This window comes from Rattus norvegicus, chromosome 8, assembly GCF_021556685.1.
Source record: "Rattus norvegicus strain SHRSP/BbbUtx chromosome 8, alternate assembly SHRSP_T2T, whole genome shotgun sequence".
Taxonomy (NCBI): domain Eukaryota; kingdom Metazoa; phylum Chordata; class Mammalia; order Rodentia; family Muridae; genus Rattus; species Rattus norvegicus.
This window is the reverse complement of record NC_141541.1, coordinates 119,272,126-119,299,892: the sequence shown is the minus strand read 5'-3', so window position 1 is coordinate 119,299,892 and position 27,767 is coordinate 119,272,126. Positions and strand designations below refer to the sequence as shown.

General features: G+C 45.3%; 1 protein-coding gene across 3 annotated transcripts in view; it reads left to right on the top strand.

Moving 5' to 3' along the window:
• Stac (SH3 and cysteine rich domain) overlaps positions 1-26,755 on the top strand; it is a 122,556-nt gene extending 95,801 nt beyond the window's left edge. For all 3 annotated transcript variants that reach the window (NM_001108784.1, XM_087562943.1, XM_087562942.1), the window contains 4 exon segments: positions 2,895-2,983; positions 17,811-17,862; positions 17,963-18,100; positions 25,420-26,755. In NM_001108784.1, coding sequence (NP_001102254.1) covers positions 2,895-2,983; positions 17,811-17,862; positions 17,963-18,100; positions 25,420-25,518 — 378 coding nt within the window. In that variant the 3' untranslated portion in view covers positions 25,519-26,755.
• Positions 26,756-27,767: the final 1,012 nt, after the last annotated feature.

The following is a 27,767-nucleotide window of genomic DNA, read 5'->3' as shown; positions in this document are numbered from 1 at the left end:
CTCGTTGATATACTATAGACCAACTTTCACCCAACTGATAAAAAGTCTGTTTTAAGGGTCCAGAGAGATGGCTCAGTGGTTGAGAGCACTCTCACCCGTTCTAATTAGGATTACTATTACTATTTCTGCCATAAAACTCCAGAGTTTACTCAGCCTGCTTTCTTACAGAACCCAGTATCACTTGCCCAGGGTTAGCCTCATCCACAATGGGCCAGGGCCTCCCATGTCAAACACTAATTAAGAAAATACACCACATGTTACCCTATCCTATGGAAGCATTTTCTGAACCGAGGCTCCCTCTTCTCAAATGACTCTAGCATGTGTCAAGTTGACATAAAACTAGCCAGCACAACAGATTCCTTGTCCTCTTGACACAAAAACACATCACTGTTAAGCCTAAGCCGCAACCTTTCCTGTCCTATTTACCCCCCAAGACCTCACATTAAAAGCGTAAATAACTTTAAAAGTCTCACAGTGTTTACACATTCAAACACATTAAAAGTTCATTCCTTTGGAAATAGTCAATCTCTTTAAAAATCCAAACTCCCTTTTAAACGTTTAAAATCTCTTCGGAGGACTCCTATAAAAATAAAAATTAAGCTAAATACCTTCTCACTTCAATACAGAACATGTTCACAATCTAAATAAAGCAAAAGCAAACTCCAACCGTGTAAATGCCTCAATGTCCAATATCTGGGGTTCACTAAAAATCTTTCGAGCTCCTCTAAGGAGTCAGGTGATTTCTCCAGTCCTCCAGGCTGCAACACACACACACCCCTTGTCTCCTCGGCTCGGGCTGACTTCACTGCACATCTGCTTCTGTCAATCATCCCATGGTACTATCATCCTCCAAATGCTGCTGCTCTCCATGAGCTGCTCAAAGCTTCAAACCCAGTACCACCCGGTGCCAGTACACCAAGTGCCAGCCGCAGCACAAGGTAAAACCTCTGGACCGCACAGCTTCTGCGTGCTGACTCTGAGGAAACACATCTCAGATTTCACCTCACCGATGCTGGTCTCTTCTTAATCACCCCTAATTTCTTCACTCCAGCTAACCAGCATCAATTGTCCCAGTAAAACAAAAGTTTTACTTCCATGGCCCTGGTATTTGACTGATTCCACCTGATTCTTCAGCTGCAGCTAACCAGAACCACAGATTCTTAACTCAAAGAAGCAAATGGCCCTGTAGAGACATTAAAGGATTCTCTCATGCTTCCCTCTCAGGGTTCACATGACAGGCCTCCATTGTCTGCATGGCTCTGGATATTCTTATCTTCCAAGCTCCCCCAGAAGAACTCCTCATTGCTTTGAACACTCAATGGCTTTTCCAGCACGAAGTTCGAATGTCCTTCCACAATCTTCCCAAAAACACAGGGTTGGGTCTGTCACAGCAGTACCTCACTATCCAGGTACCAATTTCTGTCCTAGTTAGGGTCGCTATCGCTGTGATGAAAAAACCATGGCCAAAGCAACTTGGGGAAGAAAGGGTTTATTTGGCTTACCCTTCCACATCACTGTTCATTATAGAAGGAAGTTGGGACAGGACCTCAAACAGGACAGGAGCTCAGAGGCAGGAACTAACACAGAGGCCATGAAGGGGTTCTGCTTCATGGCTTGCTCTTCATAATTTGCTCAGCCTGCTTTGTTATAGAACCCAGGACTACCCAGGGGTGGCACCACTCACAATGGGCTGGGCCCTTCCCCATCAATCACTAATTAAGGAAATCTTCCACAGGCTTTCCTACACCCTGATCTTGAAGAGGCATTTCTCAATTGAGGCTCTCTCTCCTCCAATGACTCTAATTTATGTTGAGCTGACATAAGTTTTGCAGCACATGACCCTTTGAGAAGAATCAGGTTCAGTTGCCAGCAGCCACATCAAGTGGCTCACAACCTTCTGTAATCCCAGCCTCATAAAATCTGATACCATGCTCTGGTCTCCATGGGCACATAAAGTGTTGTATCTGTGCACACACACAGGCGTGCACACACACATACAAACAAATGACTAAGGCATTTTATAAAAGTCTATTTAGACCTGTTCCCAGGCCTCTCATTTTTTAGAGAAAGTGTTCTTACTTGAGGTAGAGGAGAGGACTGCTCAGTGGTTAAAGCACTTGCTACACAATCCTGAAGACCAGAGTTCAGAACCATATCTCCCCTATTAAAGCAAGGAGGGCTCAGAGGCCCACTTGTAATTCCAGCCTCAAGGGATAGAAACGGGATCTACAGAGCAAGCTGGCTAGCAAAAGATACATCTGCAAGCCTCGGGGTTGACTGAGAGCTCCTGCCTCGGTGACGAGGGGAGATGAATGACTGGGAGGAATCCTAACATAAGCCTTGGGCCTCCACATACACGTGCACACACATGCACATGCACATGCACCGGAGAATATGTGAGCCCCAATATGCATAATACACACACATGCCTGAAAGTGAAAAAAAAATAGAAAACATCCCCATTTCTGTCATTTTTCTTGAAGGATTATGTCAAAGAAAAGAATCACCCAAAGAAAAAAAGCTATTTCTGAGATCTCCCAACCATTTCAAATAGCTTGTAGTGGAGTCCAACTCCAGAATTAAAAGTAACCTAAGGAGCTGGGAGTGGTAGCACACGCCTTTAATCCCAGCACTCCGGAAAAAGAAGCAGGTGGATCTCTTTGAATTTGAGGCCAGCCTGGTCTACAGAGCTAGTTCTAGGACAGCCAGAGCTACACAGAGGAAACCCTTTCTCCAATATAATTTAACACAATGTAATGTGATTTTAAAAGCAAGCTAAGAGAGAAGCCTCAGGAATAGCCAGCTGTGTGACTCCTGAGAGCCATGTTGTGGGCACTGCAGTATTCATCCACTGTCAGTCTCTCCTGCTCAGTTTTCTCTGTCTTCTCTGGCAGGGACCTCTTTCCAAAGACCCATTACAGATGAACACCTACGTTGCCTTGTACAGATTTATACCACAGGAGAATGAAGACTTGGAAATGAGGTAAAAACATCTGTGCGTGTACGTGTGCATGCGTGTGTGCGTGTATGTGTGTGTGTGTGTGTGTGTGTGTGTGTGTGTGTGTTTAAAATGAAATGAAAGACAATTTTAGATGTTTACTTTTAGATGTAAAAAAGAAGGAGGGGGGCAGTGAGATGAACCAACAAGTAAAAACCAGCCTTCTGACCTAATTCAAGGTCCAGAATGTGTGATAAAAGAAGAGAACTAACTTCCAAGGTTTGCCCTCTGATCATGCACACTATGGCACACACACACCTACACACACACACACACACACACACACATTACTAGTACTACTAACAAGAACAACAACAACAATAATCTTAAGGGAGGCATTAGAACAATGACTTACACATGCCTTTATGCACCCACACCAGTCTGCAGGACTAACATGTGAGCTGCTTGCTGTCCTGTTCCAAGTGTCTTGTTGAACAGATCTGAGGGGAAGACAAAGAGCGTGCATGTATCTATCTAGTCTAAAGGTGATGCTCGTGCTGATCTGGGACCTTTGCCAAGCACGTCTTTAGTGCGTGGCCAATGGGATGTGAAGGTTTCCATGCAGGTTAAGCATTAGATGTACTTGATGCTCACTGTCTAATAGATAATCAAAAGGTTTATTTAATCCTTAAATTAGCATCAATGGAAGAGTTGAGCTTCAATTGTTAGGGTCAGTCTCCTGCCTCCCACCTCAGATCAGCTTTGCTTGACTCTGTCTTCAAGTGATGCTTGATCTTTTTTTTTTTTCTCCATCTTTATTAAATCGGGTATTTCTTATTTACATTTCAATTGTTATTCCCTTTCCTGGTTTCCAGGCCAACATCCCCCTAGCCCCTCCCCCTCCCCTTCTTTATGGGTGTTCCCCTCCCCATCCTCCCCCCATTGCCTCCCTCCCCCCAACAATCCTGTTCACTGGGGGTTCAGTCTTAGCAGGACCCAGGGCTTCCCCTTCCACTGGTGCTCTTACTAGGATATTCATTGCTACCTATGAGGTCAGAGTCCAAGGTCAGTCCATGTATAGTCTTTAGGTAGTGGCTTAGTCCCTGGAAGCTCTGGTTGCTTGGCATTGTTGTTCATATGGCAGTGTTCAGAGTTTGCATCTTGGCCTCTTTTCTTTTCTTCTTGTTGTTATTGCTGTTGTTGTTGTTGTTCAGATGATGACAACTGGATACTGTTTATAGATGCAGATTGGAGTCTAAGGGCAATCCTCTGGGATGCATAGTAGCAGAGTGAGTTTATTGCAGAAAAAAAAATAATTCAACACTTTCAAGGAAGTAGTGGCCCAGAGCTGGGGACGGGACCTTTCCATGGAACCTGCACCTGGCAGATTGGCCTCCATGCAGTGTACACTTTTGCCTCGTCGGTCTCCCTGTGTAAGTTCTGTTTGGTGCGGGTCACATGTCAACCTTGGCACAAAGGTGTTCATTCCAGTCTGGTTTCTTTGTGCCAATTTTTGCTTCAGTCTCCACCCTACACTCCTGCCATATACTTCTGAGTTTTCTCCTTCACAGGGGAAACTTTCCAGGATGAACTCCTCGGGGTGTAAGCATTGTCTGATTCGTCCTAGAATACCAGGAGAGATGCCCTGGCAGTTTCAGGTGGACTATGCTTCATCAGAGACAATCCAAGTCTCTAAGTCATTGTCTCTCTGGCCTTGTGACTGCCATGTGAACTTCAGGAGATGGCCCATAGCTGACTAGATATGAATGGAGCTGAGAGTGGCAATAGTGAACCATACTGAGTTCCGTGAGATGGCCATTTGCATGTGTCAGATTTACAGTGAGGTACTTGACAGAGATGGGCTCAAGTGGTTAATGTGCTTGCCTTGCAAGCACAAGGACCTGAGTTCTATTCCCAAGAGCCTGTTTTCATGAAGAAGTAAAGGAGAGGGAAGGAGGAGAGGAAGAGGGGAGGAGGGAGGAAGAAGAAAGGAAAGAAGAGGGCTGGAGAGATGGCTCAGCAGTTAAGAGCACCCGACTGCTCTTCCAGAGGTCATGAGTTCAATTCCCAGCAACCACATGGTGGCTCACAACCATCTGTAAAGAGATCTGATGCCCTCTTCTGGTGTGTCTGAAGACAGCTACAGTGCATTTAAATATAATAAATGAATAAATCTTTGAAAAAAAAGAAAACTGAAGGAAATAAGTGCTGAGAACTAGGTCAGATTTCATTTAAAAAAAAGAAAGGAAAGAAGAAGAAGAGGAAGAGGAGGAGAAGGAGGACGAGGAAGAGGAGGAGGAGGAGGAAGAGCAGACATGGTGGCACAAGCTTGTAACCCAGAGCTAGGTAGACAGAGATGGATGGATCTCTGAGACTCCTTGGCCAGCAGCTTAGTCTACTCAGAAAGTTCCAGGCCAGTGAAAGATCCACCCTCAAAAATCAAAGGGAATGGTTCCTCATGAACATTGCTTAAAATTATCCTCGGGTATACACACGTATACACACACACACACACACACACACACACACACACACACGAAGAGACACACACAGAAGTAAATTGAAGACAAAATAGCTCCCTATTGCCTTATCCCCCACTACTTCATTAGAACAGTATTCTGAATTCTCTAGATTTTTTTAACAGTCATTACAGAGCAATACTGAGTGTTACCAGGGACACTGATGGGTGTCTGGCTCTGTGCAGGCTGTCGTAACTCTGTGTGTTTATTTTCTGTTGGTTGCAGGCCATTAAAAGCCAAGATGTCTGGTCACGACTCCAACATTTACAATCTGCTTACAGACAAGCAGGGCTATTCATTCCCGGGAGTGAAATGCCTGCATTTCATAGGCTGGGAGATTGAAGTGATAAATGACACATACATTTATTTATTTGTTTGTTTGTTTGTTTATTATTCTTAACTAAGGCATTGTAGGTTCTCGTTTTTTTTTTTAAGCCAACAACTTGGTTAGCATACTCAAAACAATACAGAGAGGAAGGAGTATAATTTCCCGGATGAGTTGGGACTTTGTGAATTATCTTTCCCTCCTCAACCATAAGGGGAAAAAAATCATTTTGATTAGATACTATTCTTATCTGCCTGCATACTTACCCAGGGGAACATGCTGGGTATCTTCCTTGGGAGAGAAAGCAAAGGAGTAGCATATAAGGAATGTCAGAAATATGCATTTGGGAACAAAAAAAGGGGGGGGCTCAGATATCAAAGCCACCAAAAGTCAGAGCGGATGAGTCATAGCTTCAGTAGATTCCTTAGGGATCTGCCTAGTAACAAGAAAAGCTTTATCTACCACAGGCCAGTGGTGCAAATGTCTTCATAGTCCTCCATATTAACTCACCACCCCCCAGGTACCAGCTCTCAGTGGATCAGGGCATCTCCCTGCTGATGCACCCCCCTCCAAGCCCATCCCCATGAAGAATGAAGTCAGACTCTGCTGAGGGCTCCTCTGAACCTCATGTTTAGAATGTAGTCAATATTCATTCTCTATTTACTCATCTAAAACTTAGTAAACTCATCCCCTAGGATCTGGACCAGATTGGCAGGGGGCTACCTGGTCTAGGGCTTTCCAACTCTGTGTCTGCTACTGTCCCCTACAGCTCACTATAGATGCCCCCCAGTATTGAAAATAGGGACAATCAAGTCTGGGCTTCTAGGATGAGGAGGTTACAAAAGGACACAATATCCAGTACATAGTAGACAAGTTACCATTTCAGCTCCAGTGTACTTTGTTTTTTTTTTCTAGTTCTTTTTTGTTTCTTTTCATGTTAGACCATGTGTCACTCTGTAGCCCAGGCTGGCCATGCATCACTCTGTAGCCCAGGCTGACCTTAAACTCAGGATCTTCCTACCTTGGCCGGTAGGTGCTGGGATTATAGTTATGTGTCACTGTGTCCAACTCCAATGAGCTTCAAAATTAGGTTCTTTCTCTTCAGAATACAGGGATAGAGGAAGAGAAGAAGGGAGAGAGGGAGGAAGGCAGCCAGATCTGGACAGCATGAATTCACTGAATGTTTAAGAATGCAAAGCATGGTACCACTTTGCCTTGGCTTTTAAGTCTTGGGCAAGTCACTCATGCAGTCACATGACCCCACATGTGTGGAGAGCTGCACAAGCTGTCTGAGTCTCTAAAGGTGCCTCATAGTCCCCAGGTTGGCTCCAAAACCACAGTGTCCTCCAGTGCCTTTGGATCTCACACATTATTTGTGGAGACTCAAGACGTGTGCAGCCTCATCCTGGCTGGCTTCTGTTTAATTTGCATCCCTTCTGCAGAAGGACCACAGCACCATAGACAGGGGTCCTTTGTGTTTTATAGTCTGTGTCACCCTGTACCTCCCCATCACACACATACACATGTAAACACACACACACACACACACACACACACACACACACACACACACCTCTACCTCTTGAATTTCTTCATGCTCTCAGTCCTAACTCAGTGTCCCTTGACTGTGGTGTTTCCTCCCCGGTGACTCTATCTGAATTATTTCTTGCAGAGAACATACCTCAACTTGTATTCATACAATTCTGGAATCACTGAGTTATCTCTGCCTTCCCCTGGGAATTCTCTCTCAGGAAAATCTACATTCAGCCCTCACAATGTAACTACCCCCAGGATCTCTCCTGCTCTGAGGATGAGAATGGCTTGAAGTCATTGCTTCTTATTCACACCCAGGCATAGGAATAACAGTAGGAATAACCTATTTGGCTTTGCCAGGCTGGTCTTTCAGGTAAATCATCAAGAGATATAAATTACTGCATTTGCGAACTCGGAAGCAAAGGTTGGAGAGTAAGCAGAAGAGCAAAGGGTTCAAATACATATTCAGTGGCCATGTTCGTGTTGATGTCAAAGACTCCACATCAACTTCTCACATTAAGCCATTTTCTTTTTTATTAGTTCTCTTCAAACAGATTTATATGATAATGGCCATTTTTCTTCAGGTGGGGAGAAAAGATGGCAGGTTTTAGATGAAGAAAGGCTTAGGAGCCATGACTGAAAAACAGGGGAATTGCTTTTTCAACATTATTACATTCTAAGGAAGATATAAATTAATGACTGTGTATGACAGAATACCTAGACAGAGAGAGAAAGAGTTAGTTTCAGAGAAAAACACATCTCTTCAACACCAAATAAGGATTTAGAATTGTGAATCACCAGGCTCTAGGAAGTTTTACGTCTCTGACATTCTGTGGGTGAGTCTAAATGAGAGCAAGCAAGCATGAGTTTGGTTAACTAGTCTTCGTATGAGAGCAAGCAAGCATGAGTTTCGTTAACTAGTGTCTAAATGAGAGCAAGCAAACATGAGTTTGGTTAACTAGTCTTTGTATGAGAGCAAGCAAGCATGAGTTTGGTTAACTAGTGTCAAAATGAGAGCAAGCAAGCATGAGTTTGGTTAACTAGTCTTCGTATGAGAGCAAGCAAGCATGAGTTTGGTTAACTAATATTTGCAAGGACCCTGGGAGATGGGTAGCCTAAATATATCTCTCTTGAATTTGACATTGAGTTGAAAGTGACTTTAACCTACATATGGCTTTTTCTAGGATGTATCTCAGGGAGTTGTCCCTTGTTTGAGTTTAAGGAGTCATGGTGCTGGGAGGCATGGGAAAAGCAGACAGAAATTACAGTCTGGTGTGAGGTGCTGGGCGGGGAGACCTGGTACTTCAGCACACCCCAGAGGAACACTGAAACAGTCCTGGGACTTCAAGGAAAGTTCTACAGGAGGCAGCAATGGCACCCAGTTTGCAGAAGTCTGCCTGTGAGCTTTGGGGGTAAAGGATAAAGAGGTAAAGACTTAATTGTCCAGATTTAGAGAAATTGAGTAAGAAGCACCAAGTTGGGAGCAAATGCCAACACCAGAGAAGGTCTTGAAAATTCAGGGCAGAGGCACAGGAAGTCAGCTGTTGGTTCTTGCATGGGATTCTTTGTCTTCTGGGAGACCAAGTAGGAAAACCAGCAATAAGAATATGGGTAGAAAGTAGAGATTGGGGCCTGAGCCCAGAGGCTGACCTGCCAGCCTTGCTCCCACCTGTACTTTTGCACCCTATGTTGATTTTGGTCAGTGTCCTCTCTGAAAAAACTCTGAATTTAAGGAGTTGAGTTTTCATTTATAAAGTGTATATATGGACACTTGTGTGTGGACTTCATGTGTGTGCAGGGGTGTGAGTGTGTGTATATACATATGCATATACATACATGTGCATCTGGAATAGCTTTGGGTATAATTTCTCAGGAATATCTTGCCTTTATGTTTATTTTTATTTCTTGAAATAAGATCTCACACATGCCTGAAACTCACCACGTAGGCTGGGCTGGCAAATTCTAAGTATCTGTGTGTCTCTGCTATGCTAGCACTGGGATTAGGGGCATGCACCACCATGCTCAGTTTAACAGCTTTCATTTTGTTTGTTTTAGTGTTTTGTTTTTGTTTTAATGTGATCTCTGGGAACCAAACTAAGTTCCTCACCAACCAACCTCTCTCTCCAGCCTTAATTTTATTTTTCATTGACACATCATTGCATGCACTTGTAAGCTATTACATGCTAGTCTAATAAATGTTTATAGTATATATTGATTAAAGTGGGTAAATTGTCACACCTGGTGCCCTAAAGGTTTATCATTTCTGTGTTTCGAACATTGGGAATTATCTTGACTATTTTTAGACATAAAAGTGTCATCAAGTTAACTGTCGCTGACCACAGTCACCCTACCGTGCTGAAGAACACCCCTGATTATCCCTGCACACCTGTTATCCATCCATCTATCCATCCTCCATTTGTTTTTGGAAAATTAGTTTAGACAATGTAGTCATATCCCAAGTTCATCATGCATAGTACTCTCTGAGTCCTAATAAACTAGGTTTGAGCCCAGAGCCCAGGAAACCTGTGGTCTGCAGTCTGTGCTCATGAAACCTTGCTTCTGGTGCAGAAATTTTACAGTTGAGGTCAAGCTGTGACTCTCATCTATCCAAATGATTCTCTGACCCATTAAAAGATGAGAGAACTGGTGAGATGTTTCACCTGGTTCTGAGGGAACCCAGTGCACCAGATGTGTGAAGACAGCGAGGGCTTGCTGATGGGAACTGACAAACCAATGCATGGATAGCCAGAAGTCATGGTATTTTCCTGATGAGATTCTGCTAGGCACAACCCTCTTTCATTTCTATGGATAGTGATAATTGTATTATTGTCCACTTTCTGCGATTTTTATGCAGTGAAAAATAACAAAGTCTTTGAAAGGAAGGCAATAACCTGATTATTTTGCCTATTTCTAAGTCTTCCATGATTTTACCCCTATCCCTTATGTTCTCTAGTAAAGCTGTGAGGTTGCCCAAGACAACAGTATTTTAGAGGAGAAAGCTGGCTGGAATATTAAAGCCATTGGTTATAAACCATAAGATCCCTGTAGAGAATGTTATTAAAGTCGAGATTCCTAAATACACCAAAGACCTATACCCTAAATCAAACCCTGCCCGGAACTCTGTGTGGTTAGATATTCACCTGCATTCTGATTGTGTTCTAGATTTGAGAGCAATTATGACTCAAATTAGCCAGTGACAGACTCAAAACCAGAATACAGGGCGACGGAGACAATCCAGGCTATAACATGCTTGACTCATAAGCATGATGACATGAGGTCAGTGCCCAAAATCTATGTACAAACAAAAACAGGGCATGTAGCATGCACGTGTAATCCCAGCATGGAGGAGGTAGAAATGGCTGACTCAGTAATCTCCATGCCAATGAGAGAGACTCTGCTTCAAAAACCAGAGGGAGACAGCTCCTGGGCAACAACAACATTCCATATAGTCCTCTGACCTACACACATACAGAGAGAGAGAGAGAGAGAGAGAGAGAGAGAGAGAGAGAGAGAGAGAGAGAGAAGCAGAGGCAGAGGCAGAGGCACAGACACAGACACAGACACAGACGACACAGACACAGACACAGACACAGACACAGACACAGACACAGACACAGACACAGACACAGACACAGACACAGACACAGACACAGACACAGACACAGACACAGACACAGACACAGACACAGACACAGACAGGAGAGAGAAACACCAGTTTCCTGATTCCGTTTTGACTTGTGGAGAGCTGCATTCACCTTTGACCCACTCTGAAGTTCACCTTGCCTGTTGTGTACAACCCTCTGTAAACTAGGAAAGGAGGAATGCTCGAGACAAATGAGACAGAAGAAGACCCCCCTGGTGTCTCATTTCCATTCTCTAAGTACATTACTGCTTGGCAAATGCATCAACTTAATTAAAACTAAATGTAATTCTAATGCACCAATTTGATTTAAAAATAATCTTCACAGTCGCCAGGACATCAAAATCCAATTAAGGCTATTTGAGGAAAGTCTCTGGTGCATATTATTTTGTGATGCTGCACTATGTCAAGAAACCCAGACCTTCCCGAATGTCACTAATGTGTTTAGCCGCCTCCCTCGCACTCAAACGCCTCTCTCAATTAGGTTCTAGAGAGCGTGATCCATGACAGTTCAGGAACATCTCCCAAATTCCTTCCAAATGGCCCTTTAAATGAACGTTCCTGCTAGAATATAGACCTGGGAGAAAACACAAACAGCCTTAAGGCTGGAAATCAAACCGCAGAGTCAAGGAGTTCCTGATGTGCCAGGGCTGTAAACAATTCTGGGCCAGATTAATGCAAACTGAGAAATCAGCCTGATGGGAAAACTCAACGGTAAATCTCAGATGAACGGAGTAATTTGGCTAGTTCCCTTTGCTTCTCCCATTGGCTGGCCCTTTCAAGGACATCTGTTTTGGTTGAGTGGTGGTGTTGATAGACTCAATGTAGATGTCTCTTCATCTAATGAACAGGCTAGGGTATGGAATACTAAACTGTCCAAAATGCCTGCAGAGTGGTATGGGGAGCTCTCATGCATTTTGATAAGCCATGAATAGTGTTAGAGGCAGCTTGATACCCTGAAGCTAGCCACGGAGCCAAACCCTGATGTAAGTAGTCCAGTGTCTCTGTCTCTGCCGACATGTACGCAGACGTAGCTGGCCTGCCCATTTCATGAAGTGGGCATTGTTCCTCCTACAGGATAACTGCTGTATTCAGCCCTACAAAAATACCACTGTAATAAGGCACAGAGTCAACTGCAAAGCCAAGCTTTGATGTTACTTTGTGGTCAGAAGGATAAAGAGAAAAGAAACCGGGTCTACACAAACAAAGGCAGAAGTCCTCTTGGGTTCTGAATTATCCCAAAGACTAGGGTCTGAGGCTACCAAAGGAAGTGAACATCTCATTACCAATTGTCCAGACCAAAACTAATGTGGGCAGTGTAGCAGTATGCAGTGCCATTCCTCCAGAATCCCAGGTCCACTGGAGGCTGAGGCAAGAGATTGCAAGGTCAAGGCCAGCTAGGAAACATAGAAAGGCCACATCTTTATGGGCTGGGGATGGAGGGAGACAGAGACAGAGCAGACCTCACCCACTAGACCTTGTCTCTAACTGGAAAATGACGGGCTTGGGAGCAAATTAGCAATTTCATAGAACCGAAGACTTCCACGTGTTTTAACTCAATCCACAGAACAAGTTTTCAAAGCAACTATTTCATAATCTACTCACTAGTATGCATAACATATGAACATAAAGAATAAGACTGTGACAGCTCAGGACCAGAGCCGGACGTGCGGACGTGCTGTGATTTCTGCCTGGATCTAACTCCACACTTGGTCTGCTTCACGTGGTACTTGTTCCTCATTCATGGAGGAAGCTCACTATCCACTCCCCATCCCTAGACTTCTGCTTTTTAGATGACCAACGCCCTGAGGGTGGTAATAATGGCTTACTAACAATGGTGGCTGCCACTTATTGTGAACTTGCCTAAATGTTTTACATAAACATCAACACCAACTTAGTGTTTAAAAACAAAAACCATAAAAGCCAATGCCCCTCCCCCTAGGCCTTGAATGGCCCAGCCTTTCATGTGGGATTCTAAAGTCCGAGGAGGCTTCTGTAAGCCTTGATCCCTCCTTACCCCACCTGTAGAAAACAATGTGCCATCAGAAGCTGCTGTGTGATCCTCATTGGAGTTAAAGAAACTGAGGCGTGGAGACATCTTGCTGTCTCTGTGCTTCTGGTTCATAGTCAAGGCCTGAATAGCATAGGCACTCAGAAAATATGAGCTCAGCATCCTAGAATCTTCTTTGGCTATTCTGACAGAGATGGAGACCATTTTTCTGAAGATCATTTTTCTGACTTCCTCCTGCTCTCCCCACAGTGGAAGGGCTGTCCTCAGAACAAGTGTCTTCATTAGGGAATGAGGGCATCCTCACTCCTCAGAACCCTTTATCCACCCAGGACACGGAAGAGATTGGGGGGCCTTAGCCAGCCTCCACATAGGAGCTCTTATCCATGAAACAGGAAGCCTGCTTCAAGAGCAGTTTCCAGAAGATTCCACATAGCCAGCCCCACTTAGGTAGTACCATTCCTAGCTCTGTGAACAGCACACTTTTGCCAGTCGGGGGGTCGTCTTCAGGTAAACAAGCATTAGACTTGTATTCTCCTCAGGCAGATAGGCAAAGCTCTCTGAGTAGAGTTGGTTGACTCGGTGTTTTGGTTCTTGGATAGCATAACACTGAGAAGAAGCACACTGAGAATCTCATCCAAGGTGAGAAGGTTCACCGAGACAATGGACAATTGAGAACAAAGGGCTGTGAGGAAGGGTGGCAGGGTTTGTTCTCAGGACAACAGCAAGCTCAGGTGCCCAAGGCACAGGGTTTCCTGGGGCTCCTTGTAATTGGTCAGGCTTCAGAGCTTAGGTATGACCCATCATTGTCTGGTACCTGGCCCTGGGGTGAGATATCGGAGTCATAGCACAGTAACCCGGAACCATGGAGTCCTAGGAAAGGAAGTAACTGGCGTGTGGAGTTAATCTAGTGATTAATACAGAGAACTAAGCAAAGTAGCTGGAGCCCCAAATCTGGGCCAACACAATTTTTTTTAATTAAAAACAAACAAACAAACACAAAACAACAACAACACAAAACAATAGGTGGAGGCAGCTTAGGCCGCCTGTCATGAAAACCCAGAGTCAGAGGTTAAACCTTTAGATGGTGCTTTACCCAGAGCACAGGTAGCCTGAGGAAACACTGGATGCAGATCCTGGATACTCTTCCACTTCATCTCAGCCAGACACAAGGGAGTGGGCGCAGAGGCTGCTGTCCTCAGTCGGAGGCTTAGTCTTGCCCTCCAGCCAGGTGCTCGGCCTTGTCTGTGACACTGTGACAAAGATCTTGTCATCTCCTCCTCTCTCCATACAGTGGGAGTTACTCAACCACCAAGGTGACTGAGTCTCACTTCCTTCTGGGTGGCCTTTTAGCCTCTAGATTAAAGCTTAACTCAGAAAGGCAAAGGACTGGGGTGTGGGCTGGGCTGCTTAAACTGTAAATATGCAAAGTCCCTTAACCTATGTGTAGGGGTGCTCTGACAGTCTGAATTCTAAAGGTGCCCCTATCCGTCCCCTGTCACAGCTGGACCCCTAACATGGCACGCCCAGTGTGGGGAAAAAGATGGAGTTCAGGTTCCATGGAAAAGAATGCTCTTATTGTACGGTGGTGTCTGTCAGACAGGAGAGCAGAGTGATCCCACCAGCTTTGGGGTCACATGTGGGACGTTGCTGTCTTGGCTTTGAATGCAAGAGACACTTATCCTTAGCTGTGTCTGCCAGAAAGATGGGCAGTTTGACTAACCTCTGTAGGAATCCACTCCTCTACACCCTGTGTTCCCGTCATCGCTTTTTAAGGCAATGTGTGGTCGTTTATATTGTTGTTAAATGGTTTGCTCTTTGTCTTTCTTATTTATAACTCATGTTTTGCATTAGAATAGAAGTCCTAAGCGAGGGTTTTATTTTGCAGTGTGCACCTGGTGTCTGGTAAAATAGCTCCTTCAGAATCTACCCTCTGTGGGTATTTGTTGAGTGAGGAATGGAATTTAAAAAAAAAAAAAAAGCAAAGAATAAATGGATTGCTGTATCTCTTGTCACCTATCCGGCACTTTTCTGGCTCTGGTCAAGATCTTTTGCTGGAAAAGCCAGACTCTACCACACTGTCAGGGGTGTACCTGATACTTTATGGTAAATTAGTGCTGATATTTCAGTGTGTGCCCTATTGTAGTAGGAAGTTTGCTTAGCACAAAGTAGGTGCTCTGGGACTGCCCACTCCTGAGCACTATAAAGAGTGGGTCTCTAGCTGGTCTCTGATTCCACAGTTTGAGGCCAGCATCCTCCTCCATTTTCCTTAGGTGAGGCGCCTCCATTCTCCTGCCACATCTCCTATCAAACCATCAGCAAAGCCTTTGCATTTGATACTATGTGCGGTTTCTTAGGTTACGGGGTTAAATAAAATCTGCTGGAGCTTAGCAGATTTCTCTACAATGACTTTCATCCTTGATGCTTAATTAAATCCCTCACCTGGGAAAAAGCGATTTTCTTCAGCCATCTCTCTTCCAGTGGCATCAGCAGGCAGCCTCAACTGTCGAAATGGCAAAATGTCAGCCGTATTTACTGCTGCGGGGCTGCTGTAGCAGAGTGGGTAGAAACTGTGACTTTTGCCCTACATTCTTAATCTTTTAATGACCCATCCCTTTCACTTGAGATTCTAAATCCTGAAGTATTCACATGAATTATAGAAAATTAATGTTTTGTGAAAGGAAAAAACACAGCTGTTCCAACAGAGCCAGAGGCCATAGGTCAACGGGCTTCAGAAGAAGAAAAGGGCTCAGGGTCTAAGGTGCTGAGAGTGAAGGGTGAGGACCTGAGTTCAAATCCGCTGGGACCCATGTAAAACCCAGACGTGGCAGAGCATGTCTGTAACCCAGTACTCTTAGGGCAAGATGGGAGGTGGAATTAAGAGGATATCCATGGGGACTCCTGAAGGCCATCGAGCCTTGGATATGCAGTATGCCAGTAAACAACAAAACAGCCTGCTTCCGATAAGGTGGAAGGGAGGACCAATACCCAAGACTCCCCTCTGATTTCCATATACTCAATGTGGTACCCACACATCATACATTAACACATCAGACACAAAAAATAAAAAGAGGATAAGGAAAAGGGGGGAGGGGAATGAGGAAGAAGAGGATCAGGGACAGGAAGGAATGCTCTGGAGAAAAAGAGCCCAATCGGCATACAAACTTAATGCCTATTGCTTCAGCATAACCTCTTGGAGTTCTAGAAGCGCCCTCCACATGCCTGAACCTTCCAAAGGCAGTGGTCTGTGGCTGGAGTCTTCCCTGCCTCCCTCTGAGCTGCCCTTTAGTAAATCTGACACATTCCACGGATCACTGTCTCTGTAGTTTTCCGTGGAACATCAGGGAGTATGGCATGGTGCTTAGATTTCAACAACCATCAAGCCTACATGGGAAGCCCTGGTTGGAATAACTGAGATTTGGCACTGACAGCAGAAGAGATTGAAGCAAGAGAGCAAAGTGAGCACAGGAATCTACTATGCTCTATCCAGTGCCCGAGAATGTCAAAAATGGGTTTGTTTTTTTTTTTAAAAAAAGAGTGCTTCCGATACTGTACAAAATAAAACAGTGGAGACTGTAGCCATAAGTAGTGAGTCAGGGCATGGCTGATGCCAACTTTGTAAGGCTAATACCACAGGAATTCAAATGATGTGAATTTGTCTAATAACAGAACAGCTAGACTTCACAAGGATGTTGGGAGACGAACGGGAAGGAGCAGGAATCTTAGGAGACTCCCAGTAGGGAGCAGCAAACCCAGGCAGGGTGAAAAGATCGCCAACAGCCCAAATATGACAGGCCATTGTGGAACAGCCTGGGCATCCTGGCATCGGGAGGCTAAAGCCAGGGGACTGCAGCTAGTTCAAGACAAGCCCCGGCTACAAAGTAAGACCCAGGCCAGCCTGGGCAACAATGTGATAATAGGTCTTAATTTTTTTTTAAATTTGTACTCATAAAAAGATAATAAACCCCTGGTATAGGAGTCAGTCCAAACGCTGGGCAAAATCTCTGACTCTGGGTGTGCAGTTAGAGTGACTGCTCTGAGTTCCTCCCTCCCTGTGTGTGCCCTCCTCAGCCTGAGATATTGCAGTGCCCTTCACAGATGTGGGGCCTTCTGTCCCTTGAGTCTGGAGTAGCTGTAGGAGTTGCATTGGCCCATAAAGAGTTAAACATGAAAAGGTAACCTTCTCCTGTCCTTACCTATTTATAAGAGTTTGAGACCAGCCTGGTCAACATACAAACCTTGCCTCACCAATACCCTGTGTTTCTTTTCTTTTCTTTTTTTTTTAATTTCACCTGCATTGGCATTTTGTCAGTGTGTGAGTCCATGTGAGGGTGTTAGATCCCCTGGACCTGAAGCTATAGACAGTTGTGAGCTGCCATGTGGGTGCTGGGAGTTGAACCTGTGTCCTCTGGTAGAGCAGCCAAGGGCTCTTAACCACTGAGTCATCTCCCCAGTCTTGCCTGTGTGCTTTTTGATCCAATCAAGGTGATGATGAATTAACCATCAGAAATAAAGATAATAATAAAGGGTGTGACTGGTTTTAGATATAAGTACTGAACAACAAAATAAAAGCAAAATACAGAACTTGGGAGGAAGCTATACCTCCCCAGTATATACCCTGATACTTATTGAATTCTAAACCTGGCCATTTTTGCAATGTGAATATTCGCTTTCCATTTCCTTGGAAGGGAAGGGCCAGTGAAGTCATGCTTCCTTTACTCCTATTTATTTTAGGATTAATAAATAGAAGGATTATTGCATGAATAAAAAAGTACCTCAGGCTAAAGAGTATTTTCTCTTCCTCATTTGACTTCCTCCCCCCGAACTCATGCATCCTTCATTTTTAGGCCAGGAGACATGATCACTCTCCTAGAAGACTCCAATGAAGACTGGTGGAAAGTAAGTGTTTCAGGCTCTAAAAAGAAAAAAAGAATCCCTTGGTGATGACAGTTACGATAAATGTTGCATTTGCCGCTGAACGCCTCCTCTTCCATTTCAGGGAAAGATTCAGGACAGGGTTGGTTTCTTTCCAGCCAACTTTGTTCAGAGAGTAGAAGAGCATGAGAAGATTTATAGGTGTGTCCGGACCTTCATTGGCTGCAAGGACCAGGGGCAGATAACACTGAAAGAGAATCAGGTAAGTAAAGTTCACAAGCCCCTACACACACACACACACACACACACACACACACACACACACACACACACACACACGGACACGGACACGGACACGGACACAAGAAGGGACCAAGTATACCACTTGAGAAAAGATGATCGGAAACCCATGGTACAAGGATAGTTAGAATCCAATATGCAAAACCGAAGTGCCAGGAAACCTCTGCTTTAATTAGCTTTTAATGTTGTGATAGAACACCATAACTAAAAGTAAGTTAGTGGGGAGAGTATTTACTTAGCTGAGAGTTTCAGAACATGAAAGTCCAGAGTGACTGAGAAGGCATCGGCATGGCAAAAGGCAATGAAAACCTCGCAACACGAAGAGGAAGCTGTCCAATCACATTTCATTCCAACACAGGAAGTAGAGCGAGAGAGAACAGGAAGTGAGCTATAAAACCTCAAAGCCCGCCCCTAGTGACTCACTTCCTCCAGCAAGTCTCCACTTCCTAAGGTTCCATAATCTCCCAAAACAAATGCCACCAACTGGGGACCAGGTATTGAAATACATGAGCCTTTAGGGGTCCTTCCTCATTCAAACCACTACACTCACTCAATGTATCTGTCAGAAAAGAAGCATAGATAATGCCACAGTGTCCTGAGAGAGCACTTGTGTCTGAGGACCGTTAGTCACTGAAGTTAGCAGCTACTCAAGGTTAGCTCTGGGATAGCCACCAGCAATATGTCATCACCTAAAGGGAAAAGTGGCATTGTGTGGTGCTGTGCTCCAGGGTTTGGTGTGTTGGCTCCAATGGACACTTCCCTGTACCTAATCTACACATTACTGATACCTTTTGCTCTGCCGATTTTCCTGAGCCCTCTGTATCTATAATGTCCTTAAGCCACTTCCTTCTGGACTCCTTACCTCACCCGTGGAATATAGATAGAAACGAACAGGACAGTCACACCTCAGCTCTGCCCTGCTCCTCTCTGTGTACCTCCTCCAGCACAGAGAAGGTATCCTCCCATCTGACTTAGTTCTTCTCATGGCGCATGCGCCATCTTTGCTGCAGGACTCTCACCGCCAAGACTGCTCTGGATGTGTTAGAAGAGGCTATGGGGACCGGAAGTTAGACATGTTCTTTCTTTCACAAAGAACCCTCACAGTTGATTGCCAGTTTTCAGTTTGAGAAGTCAGCAGTTCGCTTCTTTCTGCATTCTTGTAACAATACAGTAATTCTAGCGTTTCTCGAGGCGATGGATATCTTTAGTTGATTATGTGGCTATGAGAAGGTTCAGTCTGCAAGAAATTAAAGAACGAAATATGGATTCATAATTTAAAACTTGTCTGTCCAACACGGTTGCTCCAAATGTACTCTAGATGGCATTTATATGTGTCTGGAGATTGTGCCGGCATAGATGTGTGTGCACTACCAACATGCCTGGTACTGTGGAGGCCTGGTGAGGCACTGAATTCCCTGTGATGTGGAGTTATAAACAGTTGTGAGTCAACATGTGGGTGCTGAGAATTGAAGCAGAGTCCTCTGGAAGAGCAGCCAGTGGTGTTACCCACTGAGTCACCTCTCTAGCCATCCTCCCCCATTTTGGGAATTACCTTCAAAGATAGTTCTGAACACACACACACACACACACACACACACACACACACACACACATGAACACACACAATCAGTCATTGCTTATAATTATAACTGATTTATCATTCTAAGATGATGTTTAACTCAATTTGATCAACAATTTTCTTTTCTACATATGGCTCCAAATGATTTTTTTTCAACTTGACGAATGTCTCCTCACTCTGGACATCTAGTTCACCCTGTGTAATCCCAGCATTCAGGAAACACAGGCAAGAAAATTTCAGGTTCAAAGTCTGTGTGTAATGAGTTCAAAGCCAGGCTGAACTATTTACCAACCAAGAACCTGTCTCAAAATAGCAAAGGCTTAGGATAGAACTAAGTGGTGGAACACAGGGCCTAGAACTTATTTTCCAATAATTCATTCATTCTTGTAGCTAGCCAATAGAATATTGAGAGAGAGAGAGAGACAGAGAGAGACAGAGAGAGAAAGAGAGAGAGAGAGAGAGAGAGAGAGAGAGAGAGAGGCCTAAAGAAAATTTACAATGTAAAGAAATGTCTTTTATAAAAAATTAATGCCTATTACTTTTAAAGTCAAGCAAATAAAAATTATTAAGGATAACATGCCAAAATTATTAAGGATAAACATGAGCATTGTTTTCCCAATATATCTTAACAACAGCAGCAGACGGAGTCAGTGAAGTCGGTTTTCTATATATGCTAGTATGCATTAGCTGCTGGATTTCCATAGTTGCTTCAGACTTGTGTATAAAGAGCCACAAAAATTACTGAGCCCCGTGCATGCTATAATTCCATTTTTTGCCATGGACTCATGAAAATAGTCTATGCACGGGGGAAAGCTGGGTGAGGAGTGGCAACTGCCACAGTAATCTCAAAATGGTGAGAGTAGGAACAGTCCACGATGACAGTGGGTCGGTCAAGAGTAAGGCTTTCTTGAGGGAAGGAGCTTGGAGAGTGAGGTGATAATGCTGTAGACAGGACACAGAAATCAGGCCCAGATCTTGGCCACTGCTGTGCCTGGGTAAGGATGTTTCTTAAAGAAAAGTCTTTTAAGACGAGAGAGCAGAAATGCAGACAGAGTGTCCTCAGTCACGTTCAGCCCTGTGACTACAGTGATGGAAATGGGGTGTGAGCCAGGCACCTAGACGATCACACCAAAACAGGCCACCTCACCTTGCCCTCAGCACAGCCACCACACCACCACCACCACTATATGCTACCCAGAAGCTCAGGGGACAGTAGCACCAGGGGGCCCATGGCAAAACAAAAGGCCAGGAAGAAACATAGCAAAACTGGCCTAGGAGACAAGGCCAGTGGCCTACTAAGGGAAGAGGCCTGGAAGAAGGCTGAGCCGTGGCGAGTCCCTGGATTGTGAGCTGTGTCAAACTTTCCACCCTTGAAGAAGCAAGACAGAAAGACATGTGGGGCCTTTTACGGTGGGAGTGAAAATGGGCTAGAAATAGTCTGGAGAGGATGGCTCAGTGGGTAAAGAACTCACTGTGAATTCCTGAGGACAGGAGTTCAGATCCTTAGCACCGTCCCAGAAGCCAAGTGGAGACAGGACCCCCAGGGAACAGTAGCTAACAAGTCTGGCCAAATCACCACATTGGGAGTTCAGAAAGAAGCCTCATCTTGGTGAGTCAAGTGGAGAAGATGCTTGACATGGAGTATGGATAACGTTTAGACACTTATGCTTTCTTTGCCCATACCCCATGGATTGTGTGGATTAATCACACGGCATTTCTCTTTTACAAAATGGAGTCCCACAGAGGCTACATGTGCCCTGCTCAAGGGGCCCATGTAAGCGCCAGGCAGGAAGATAAGCATGGGCCTCCACACCCAAGGCCGCACCTCTTCCTGAACTCATTCTGACTCACACAGGTTCCCTGTTGAGTGCTTTGCTCTCTTCCAAGCTTTGGACAGTGTGTCACCATGTCATAGCCACATACCCCTAGCACGCACAGCCCACACATACTTCTCCCACCTTGACCTGTTGCGGTGAAGACACAGACTTGGATGAGGGAAGAGTGAGAAGGCTGATGTCAGGTTTGGTTTTCCAGCTACTGGAGAACCTCTGAGCTGCACTGAGGTGGTGCTCTGTCACCTCAGTGCTTGGAAAGTAAAGGCAGGAGGATCGGGAGTTCTAAGCTAGCCTGGGCTACATGAGATCAAACAACAGCCTTAATTTAAGAATGCTATTGTAGAAGATTGGCATCATTAATCCCAGCATTCAGGAAGCAAAAACAGGCCAGTCTCTATAGGTTCAAGACCAGCCTGGTCTACAGAGTGAGTTTGAGGCCAATCAAAGCAACATAGTGAGACCTCAACTCCCCCACCAAAAGAAAATGTTATTATTAAAAACAAAATTCAAAATTTGATCTCTACCTTAAGCTTCTACATTATTAATTTATGTGGAAACTTTCAAAACCTCTTAAGGAAATGTAACAGAGTAGAAAGGTCACCGATGCCAAAGTGATGGAGAAATGGATCCGTGTCATGTGTGGTTTTGATAGTCACCTCTACATGTCACCTAAAAGAGTCAGTACGCTAGAATCTCCCTGATGCAGACCTGAGAGTCCAGCGTGGCCACCCGTGTGGGACAGCAGGATGCCTGAGCAGCATGGACGCTTAACAAAAGTCATCTCCCACCACCATAACTCAGAGTAGGTCTCAATGAAGATTTCATCTGCAGTGTGAGGAACCCCATGGGCACCAGAAAACAGCAAGGGTGATATGTGTAACTCTAAAAGCATAAAGAGACGAGTGACCATTAACAGAGAAGTCAGAGGAAATTGATTCTGAAAACGAATGCTGTGCTTTTTTTTATTAAATCACATTTCTGTCTCGAAGGCTAATCTTTCATAATTATTACAGTGTTTATCCACAGAGCTCTTGTTTCCAGATGGAATTAATTACGTTATCTATTATGAACACATAGGCGTCTGACTTGACGGGATGAGTTTTTCTTCATTTTTTTAAACTTAAAAAGGGACCCTACTTAACCAGCTTTAAATTCCTTTAAAACACTCTTATACTGTCATCCATGGGTCTGTCACAGCTATAGAAATAGTTCTGCGGATTCTTTGGGCTCTTGCAAAAAAAAAAATTAAACCAGAAATTATATTTAGATCATAAAAACAGAAAATTGTTTATTATAGTGATATTTAGAAAAATAGTATTTTAAAGGTGGAAGAAAATAGCAACCAGAGCAACCACAGCAATTCAACCATCAAGTTATTAGCATTAGAAAACGCAGACGTATTTCATGCCAAAGCTTTCCTTTGAATTCAGAGTTTAATATCGTATTTTATTTAGTCTATCTACTTCTATTTAGTTTCATCAAAATACAATCCTTAACTATTCTATGTACAGCAGAGTGGCAAACAGTAAGGAAGTGGAAACCTCAGCTCCACAACCACCAGGAGCAACAACTTCAATGCCCGAAGTGCCTTGAATTGAATTCACTCCTGGAGAAATAGAAAAGAAAGAAGACAGAGTCCTTTGGCCTCTTTAACCTTGACCCTAGAGCTCTTGAAACAAACAAGAAAATCTGTCAAGCTCCCATGCCATCAGCCCCAAGAACCACAGTGCATTGGATCATTGTCACTGAATGGCACTATGCTGGCCATCAGCAATAGCTAACAAAATGCACACCACAAGTTAGGAAACTGATCTGACTCAACCTCCAAGGTTTTCTTCTAGTGCAGAATGAGGGTCTGCTGTGGGTGGTTTGACCCCACGGGCAGGGATATAAATCCCTTCGCCTTTCTCTTCTAAGGTCTTCGGAATGTTGGCTGCCTCCCACTACAGGCCACCTAATGAATGCCTTTCCGACAATGGAAAGCAATGTTCTTCAGAGTGCACCTCTTTGTAGAGCAAGAGGAACTTTCCCCAAAGTCCCTTGGCAGTGCCCCTTCTTTCATGGACCTGTGTTGCATTCGAGGAAGCCATGATCAGTACAGAATCCACCCTGAAACCCTGAGTAAAGTAGTCTAAGTCCAGCCCAGCTCCACTGGGACCGAAACCCAAGGGAGAAGCGCAGGTGCATGGCCTGAAAGTGATGGTGAGAAGGGCTGGAGAGGTGCTCAGTGGTTAGGAACACAGTCTGATCTCACACAAGACTTAGTTCAGTTCCAGCTGGAATCCACACCAGGCATCGTGCAATTTCCTACAACTCCACATGTGGAGGATCTGATGCCGATGGCATCCACGGGCACCCGCACTCATGTGCACAGAGACACAGGCATACATACGTACAGTTGAAAGAAACTAATACGAGGTGGGGGAGATGCCTCGGTGGTTAAGAGCACTTGCTCTTCCAGAGGACCTGGATTTGATTCCTAATACCCACGTGACCAATCCTGATGGTCTTGAACTCTAGTTCCAGGGGATCTGACACCTTCTTCTGACCTCTGTGGGCCTCACAAACGCAAGTGGTGGACACATATCTATGCAGGCAGAAAATGCACGTAAAATGAAAGTAAATAATAATAATAATAAAATAATAAACATTTTTAATGATGATGATGACGGCCATGAGGATTACTATGACATAAGAGTAAGCGATAGAGTTGACCTTAACTCCAAAGCAGGAACCTCCAACCCAGCAAAGAGCCTGTGCTCTGGAAAAGAGAGTTGTGAAGAAATTGAGTCCTAAAATAGCCTCGCCCCGTATTCAAGAAGTGTCAAGCTGAGGGTCAAGTCATAGCTGAGCTGGACGGCTGCCCACATCATTACTTAGGGTCAAGGTGTCCCTCCTCAGAATGCCATGCAGTCTCCCCCACAAAGGCTGGCACTGTGTGCCCAGGCCAGGTCTGCCCGATAGTAACTGTGTTGGTCCTGTCAGGAAGGAAATGTATGCATCCCTTGAGAAGTTTCCAGTTGGAAAGAGAAAGGAGGTGGGGGAGGGGGGAGAACAGAAGGGAAGGGAAGAAAGGGGAAGTAGGAAGGATTGAAGAGAAATAAGGAAATACCATTTTCAGTCAAGCTGATCACTTCCGTTGTCATCTTAAAAATCCCTCAGCTTCTGCCAGCCCTGTAGCCATGTGCAGAGCATCGTGCCTAAGCCTTCTGATTCACTCACACCCCCAGGAACCTTCTCAGGCCTCATGCCCTTCTCTGCCCTTGGCTAGCCTGGGACCAGTGACTGGCAAGGGCACCCACGTGGATTTTCACCACCTCCTTTGAGGTCTCATACAGGCGCCTGCTCTAGAATTCGAGAGATGCTCTTGCTAACTTGCCTGGAGCTAGTAAGGAAATTGTCGCTCGGCTTTCTGGTGTGGTAGGGAGCACACATAAGATTCCGAGCACTGGACAGGAGCCAGTGAGTGGCAGCTGTTATTTTGGGTCCTCGGCATAATGTACTGGGGACCGGCATGCCCTGTGCCAGTTCTGCGATAGGAGTTTGTCGTTCTGTCCTTACAGAGACTCTGCAAGGAGTCACGGTATTTAATGCCATTCTCTTTATCCTCACTCATAAAGCTGGAACCCAGAAAATATTCTGCATCTGGGCCTGTTTCCAAACCCAGGTTTGCATGTCATGTTTTATGGAGCGTTTCCTCACATTGCTGCCTCCCCGACCCCCACCCCTGACTTCCCACTCCCTGAGCCTTCTCTCCCCTCTCCCAGCTATGTGCTCCTGCATGCTCAGTCGGCAGTAACTTCTGCTGCAGTTCCCCACTAGTTCCTGCTGAACTGAATCCTTTCCTTTCTCTCCCCTGGCCCTCAGATCTGTGTGACCTCTGAGGAAGAACGGGACGGCTTCATCAGAGTCCTCAGTGGGAAGAAGAGAGGCCTCGTCCCATTGGATGTACTGGTAGACGTGTGACTGTAGCAGACCCTCCCAGTGCAGGAGGCCAGCGCTGCTGATCTCTCTGTGTCCACCCAGAGGAGCAGCTGCACTGATGGGTGCCCAGAAAACAGGGAGACTTGAAGATTTGAGAGTGTGCTAGCAATCTGGAAGTAGGCCAACTGCACAGCACACCAAGGCTGCCTGAGAGCAGCATCCCAGAGCTGAGGGCTGCTAGCGGGAGTAGGTGGGCTGTAGCTAAGGCTGCCCCAGGACTCAGCTCCCTTCCTGCTCACCTGTGCAAGGCTGGAGTCTGCTCCAGGTCATGGTGTGCTCCTGATGAGAAGTTTGGAGCAGAGTAGCCAAGCGTTACTCTGGTTCTGGATTACTGGTCCCCGTGCTGGCCAATCAACCTCATCACGACTCTTGCAAAGAATCAAGAAATCCAACCTCCCCGCTCCCAACACCCCAGGGCTCACTCCAGCTCCTGCTCAGTTTGTGTCTTGGCTGGCAGGACTATCCTTTCTTTCTCTCCCATTCTTCAAGCACATCCTAGGCAGGGCCAAACCAGCAAGGTACCGAATGCAAAGATCTGACTTACCTACAGATTTCGAAGGAGGGCAGCCTTGCTACTTCAGCGACTCGAAAGTGACAGGGCAAGGTCCAAGGCACAGAATCAAGTAGCAGCAAGTAGTGGGTGTGGGGACAAGGAAGGAGTCCTTATACATTGGGATCGTACAGCCATTTTAGTTGGGTGGTTTTTTTCCCCCAGAGCAGGTGGGGCTGGGAGTGGGAAGTAGGAAAGAGTCTCCGTTTTCATTTCATATCCTCTTTATCAGGAGCAGCCCTTCTCCGTTTGTGCAACCTGTAGGACTGCACTGTGGTGGACGAGTCCACCGTGCAGGGATCCAGGGGAGAGGGGAACACCACTGAGGAAAACATCTTAGTATAAATGTGGCCAACTTAGACTCCATTCTTCTCCAGGGCAATGGTTTCAGCTCCCGCAGGTGTGAAGTGAAAAGGACAGGAAATGCTTCTTTGTCTTTGTGCAGAGGAAGCTTGGGGCTTTGCTCACACCACCTGGGGATATTGCTCTCCACCTCTACCAATGTTTACAAGAACATACCACACTGCGATGCCTTCCTCCCAGACCCTCTCCCAGCATTCAGACCTGCTTCCTGGCAGTCACTGACATGTCTAAATGATGTGACTTTGGGATTCTTCGTTGCTTTGATTTATTTTGCCACTGAGCAATAAAATCATTAGAACCATCTCAGTTCTGCTTCACGTTGCTTTATGGTTTGTTTTGTTGATCCCAGAAAGGATCTCTAGCCAAGGCTAGCCTCAAACTCGCTGCAGAGCTAAGGATGGCCTGGAGCTTCGACCCTCCTGCCCTCACTTGCACAAGGTCGAGGTTAGAGGAGTGCGCCCACCACACCCACTGCATGCAGTGGTTTCGGGCATGCTGGGCAGGAACTCTACTGACTGAACTACATCCCCAGACCCTCAACGGCCAGTAATTTGTTTTGCTTCCATTTTGAAGACTTACATGACTACATTGAGGGTATGTCAACCTCACTCCCTAAACCAAAGAATCATTCGTCTCGTTAATATTTTTGTTCCTGCTCAGAGTGAAGTGAGGAGCTGAGCTCCTACGGCAGCAGCTGGTCGCACAGTCTGGATGTCTTACTCCCACTCTGTAGCCAGCAGGACGGCACAGTACCAAGTTTTATGTTCATCCGACAAGCACTTGTAAAACCAGGGTCCCAGACGCAAGACCTCTGGGAACACAGGTGGATCACATGACTGCCTTTTGTAAAACTAAACACCCAGTGAGGACATTTCTGCCTCCCAACCATCTTCCGTTTAATCAAGATGGCCTCCTGACTGGATGGAATGTAAAACACATGCACCCCATTCTCTTCTCACTGGCCTAGTGTCCGATGCAGGCTTTTGGTACAAGGGCACCTAATTTGCATTTTTAAAACCAGTTTGCCTTTTCAAGTTGAATAGAAGGGCGACAATATGGTATCCAGCCTCCCAAGTGATCTCCCCATTGATCTTTGCCTCCTGATAGTGTTGTCTTTGTGTAGCCTTTCCCCACATTGAATCAGGGTTAGTCTTAGTGGCCAGTGAAATATAACCAAAGACAGTGACTGACACATAAGGCTGGCCCACAAAACTCCCAGCTATTGCTTTGACCTATCAGAGAATGCACTGTTGGGGTCTTGGAACAGCAGGTGAGGAGGGCTTTTTGGCTGAGGCCCCTATGCAGGTCAGGTTTCTGT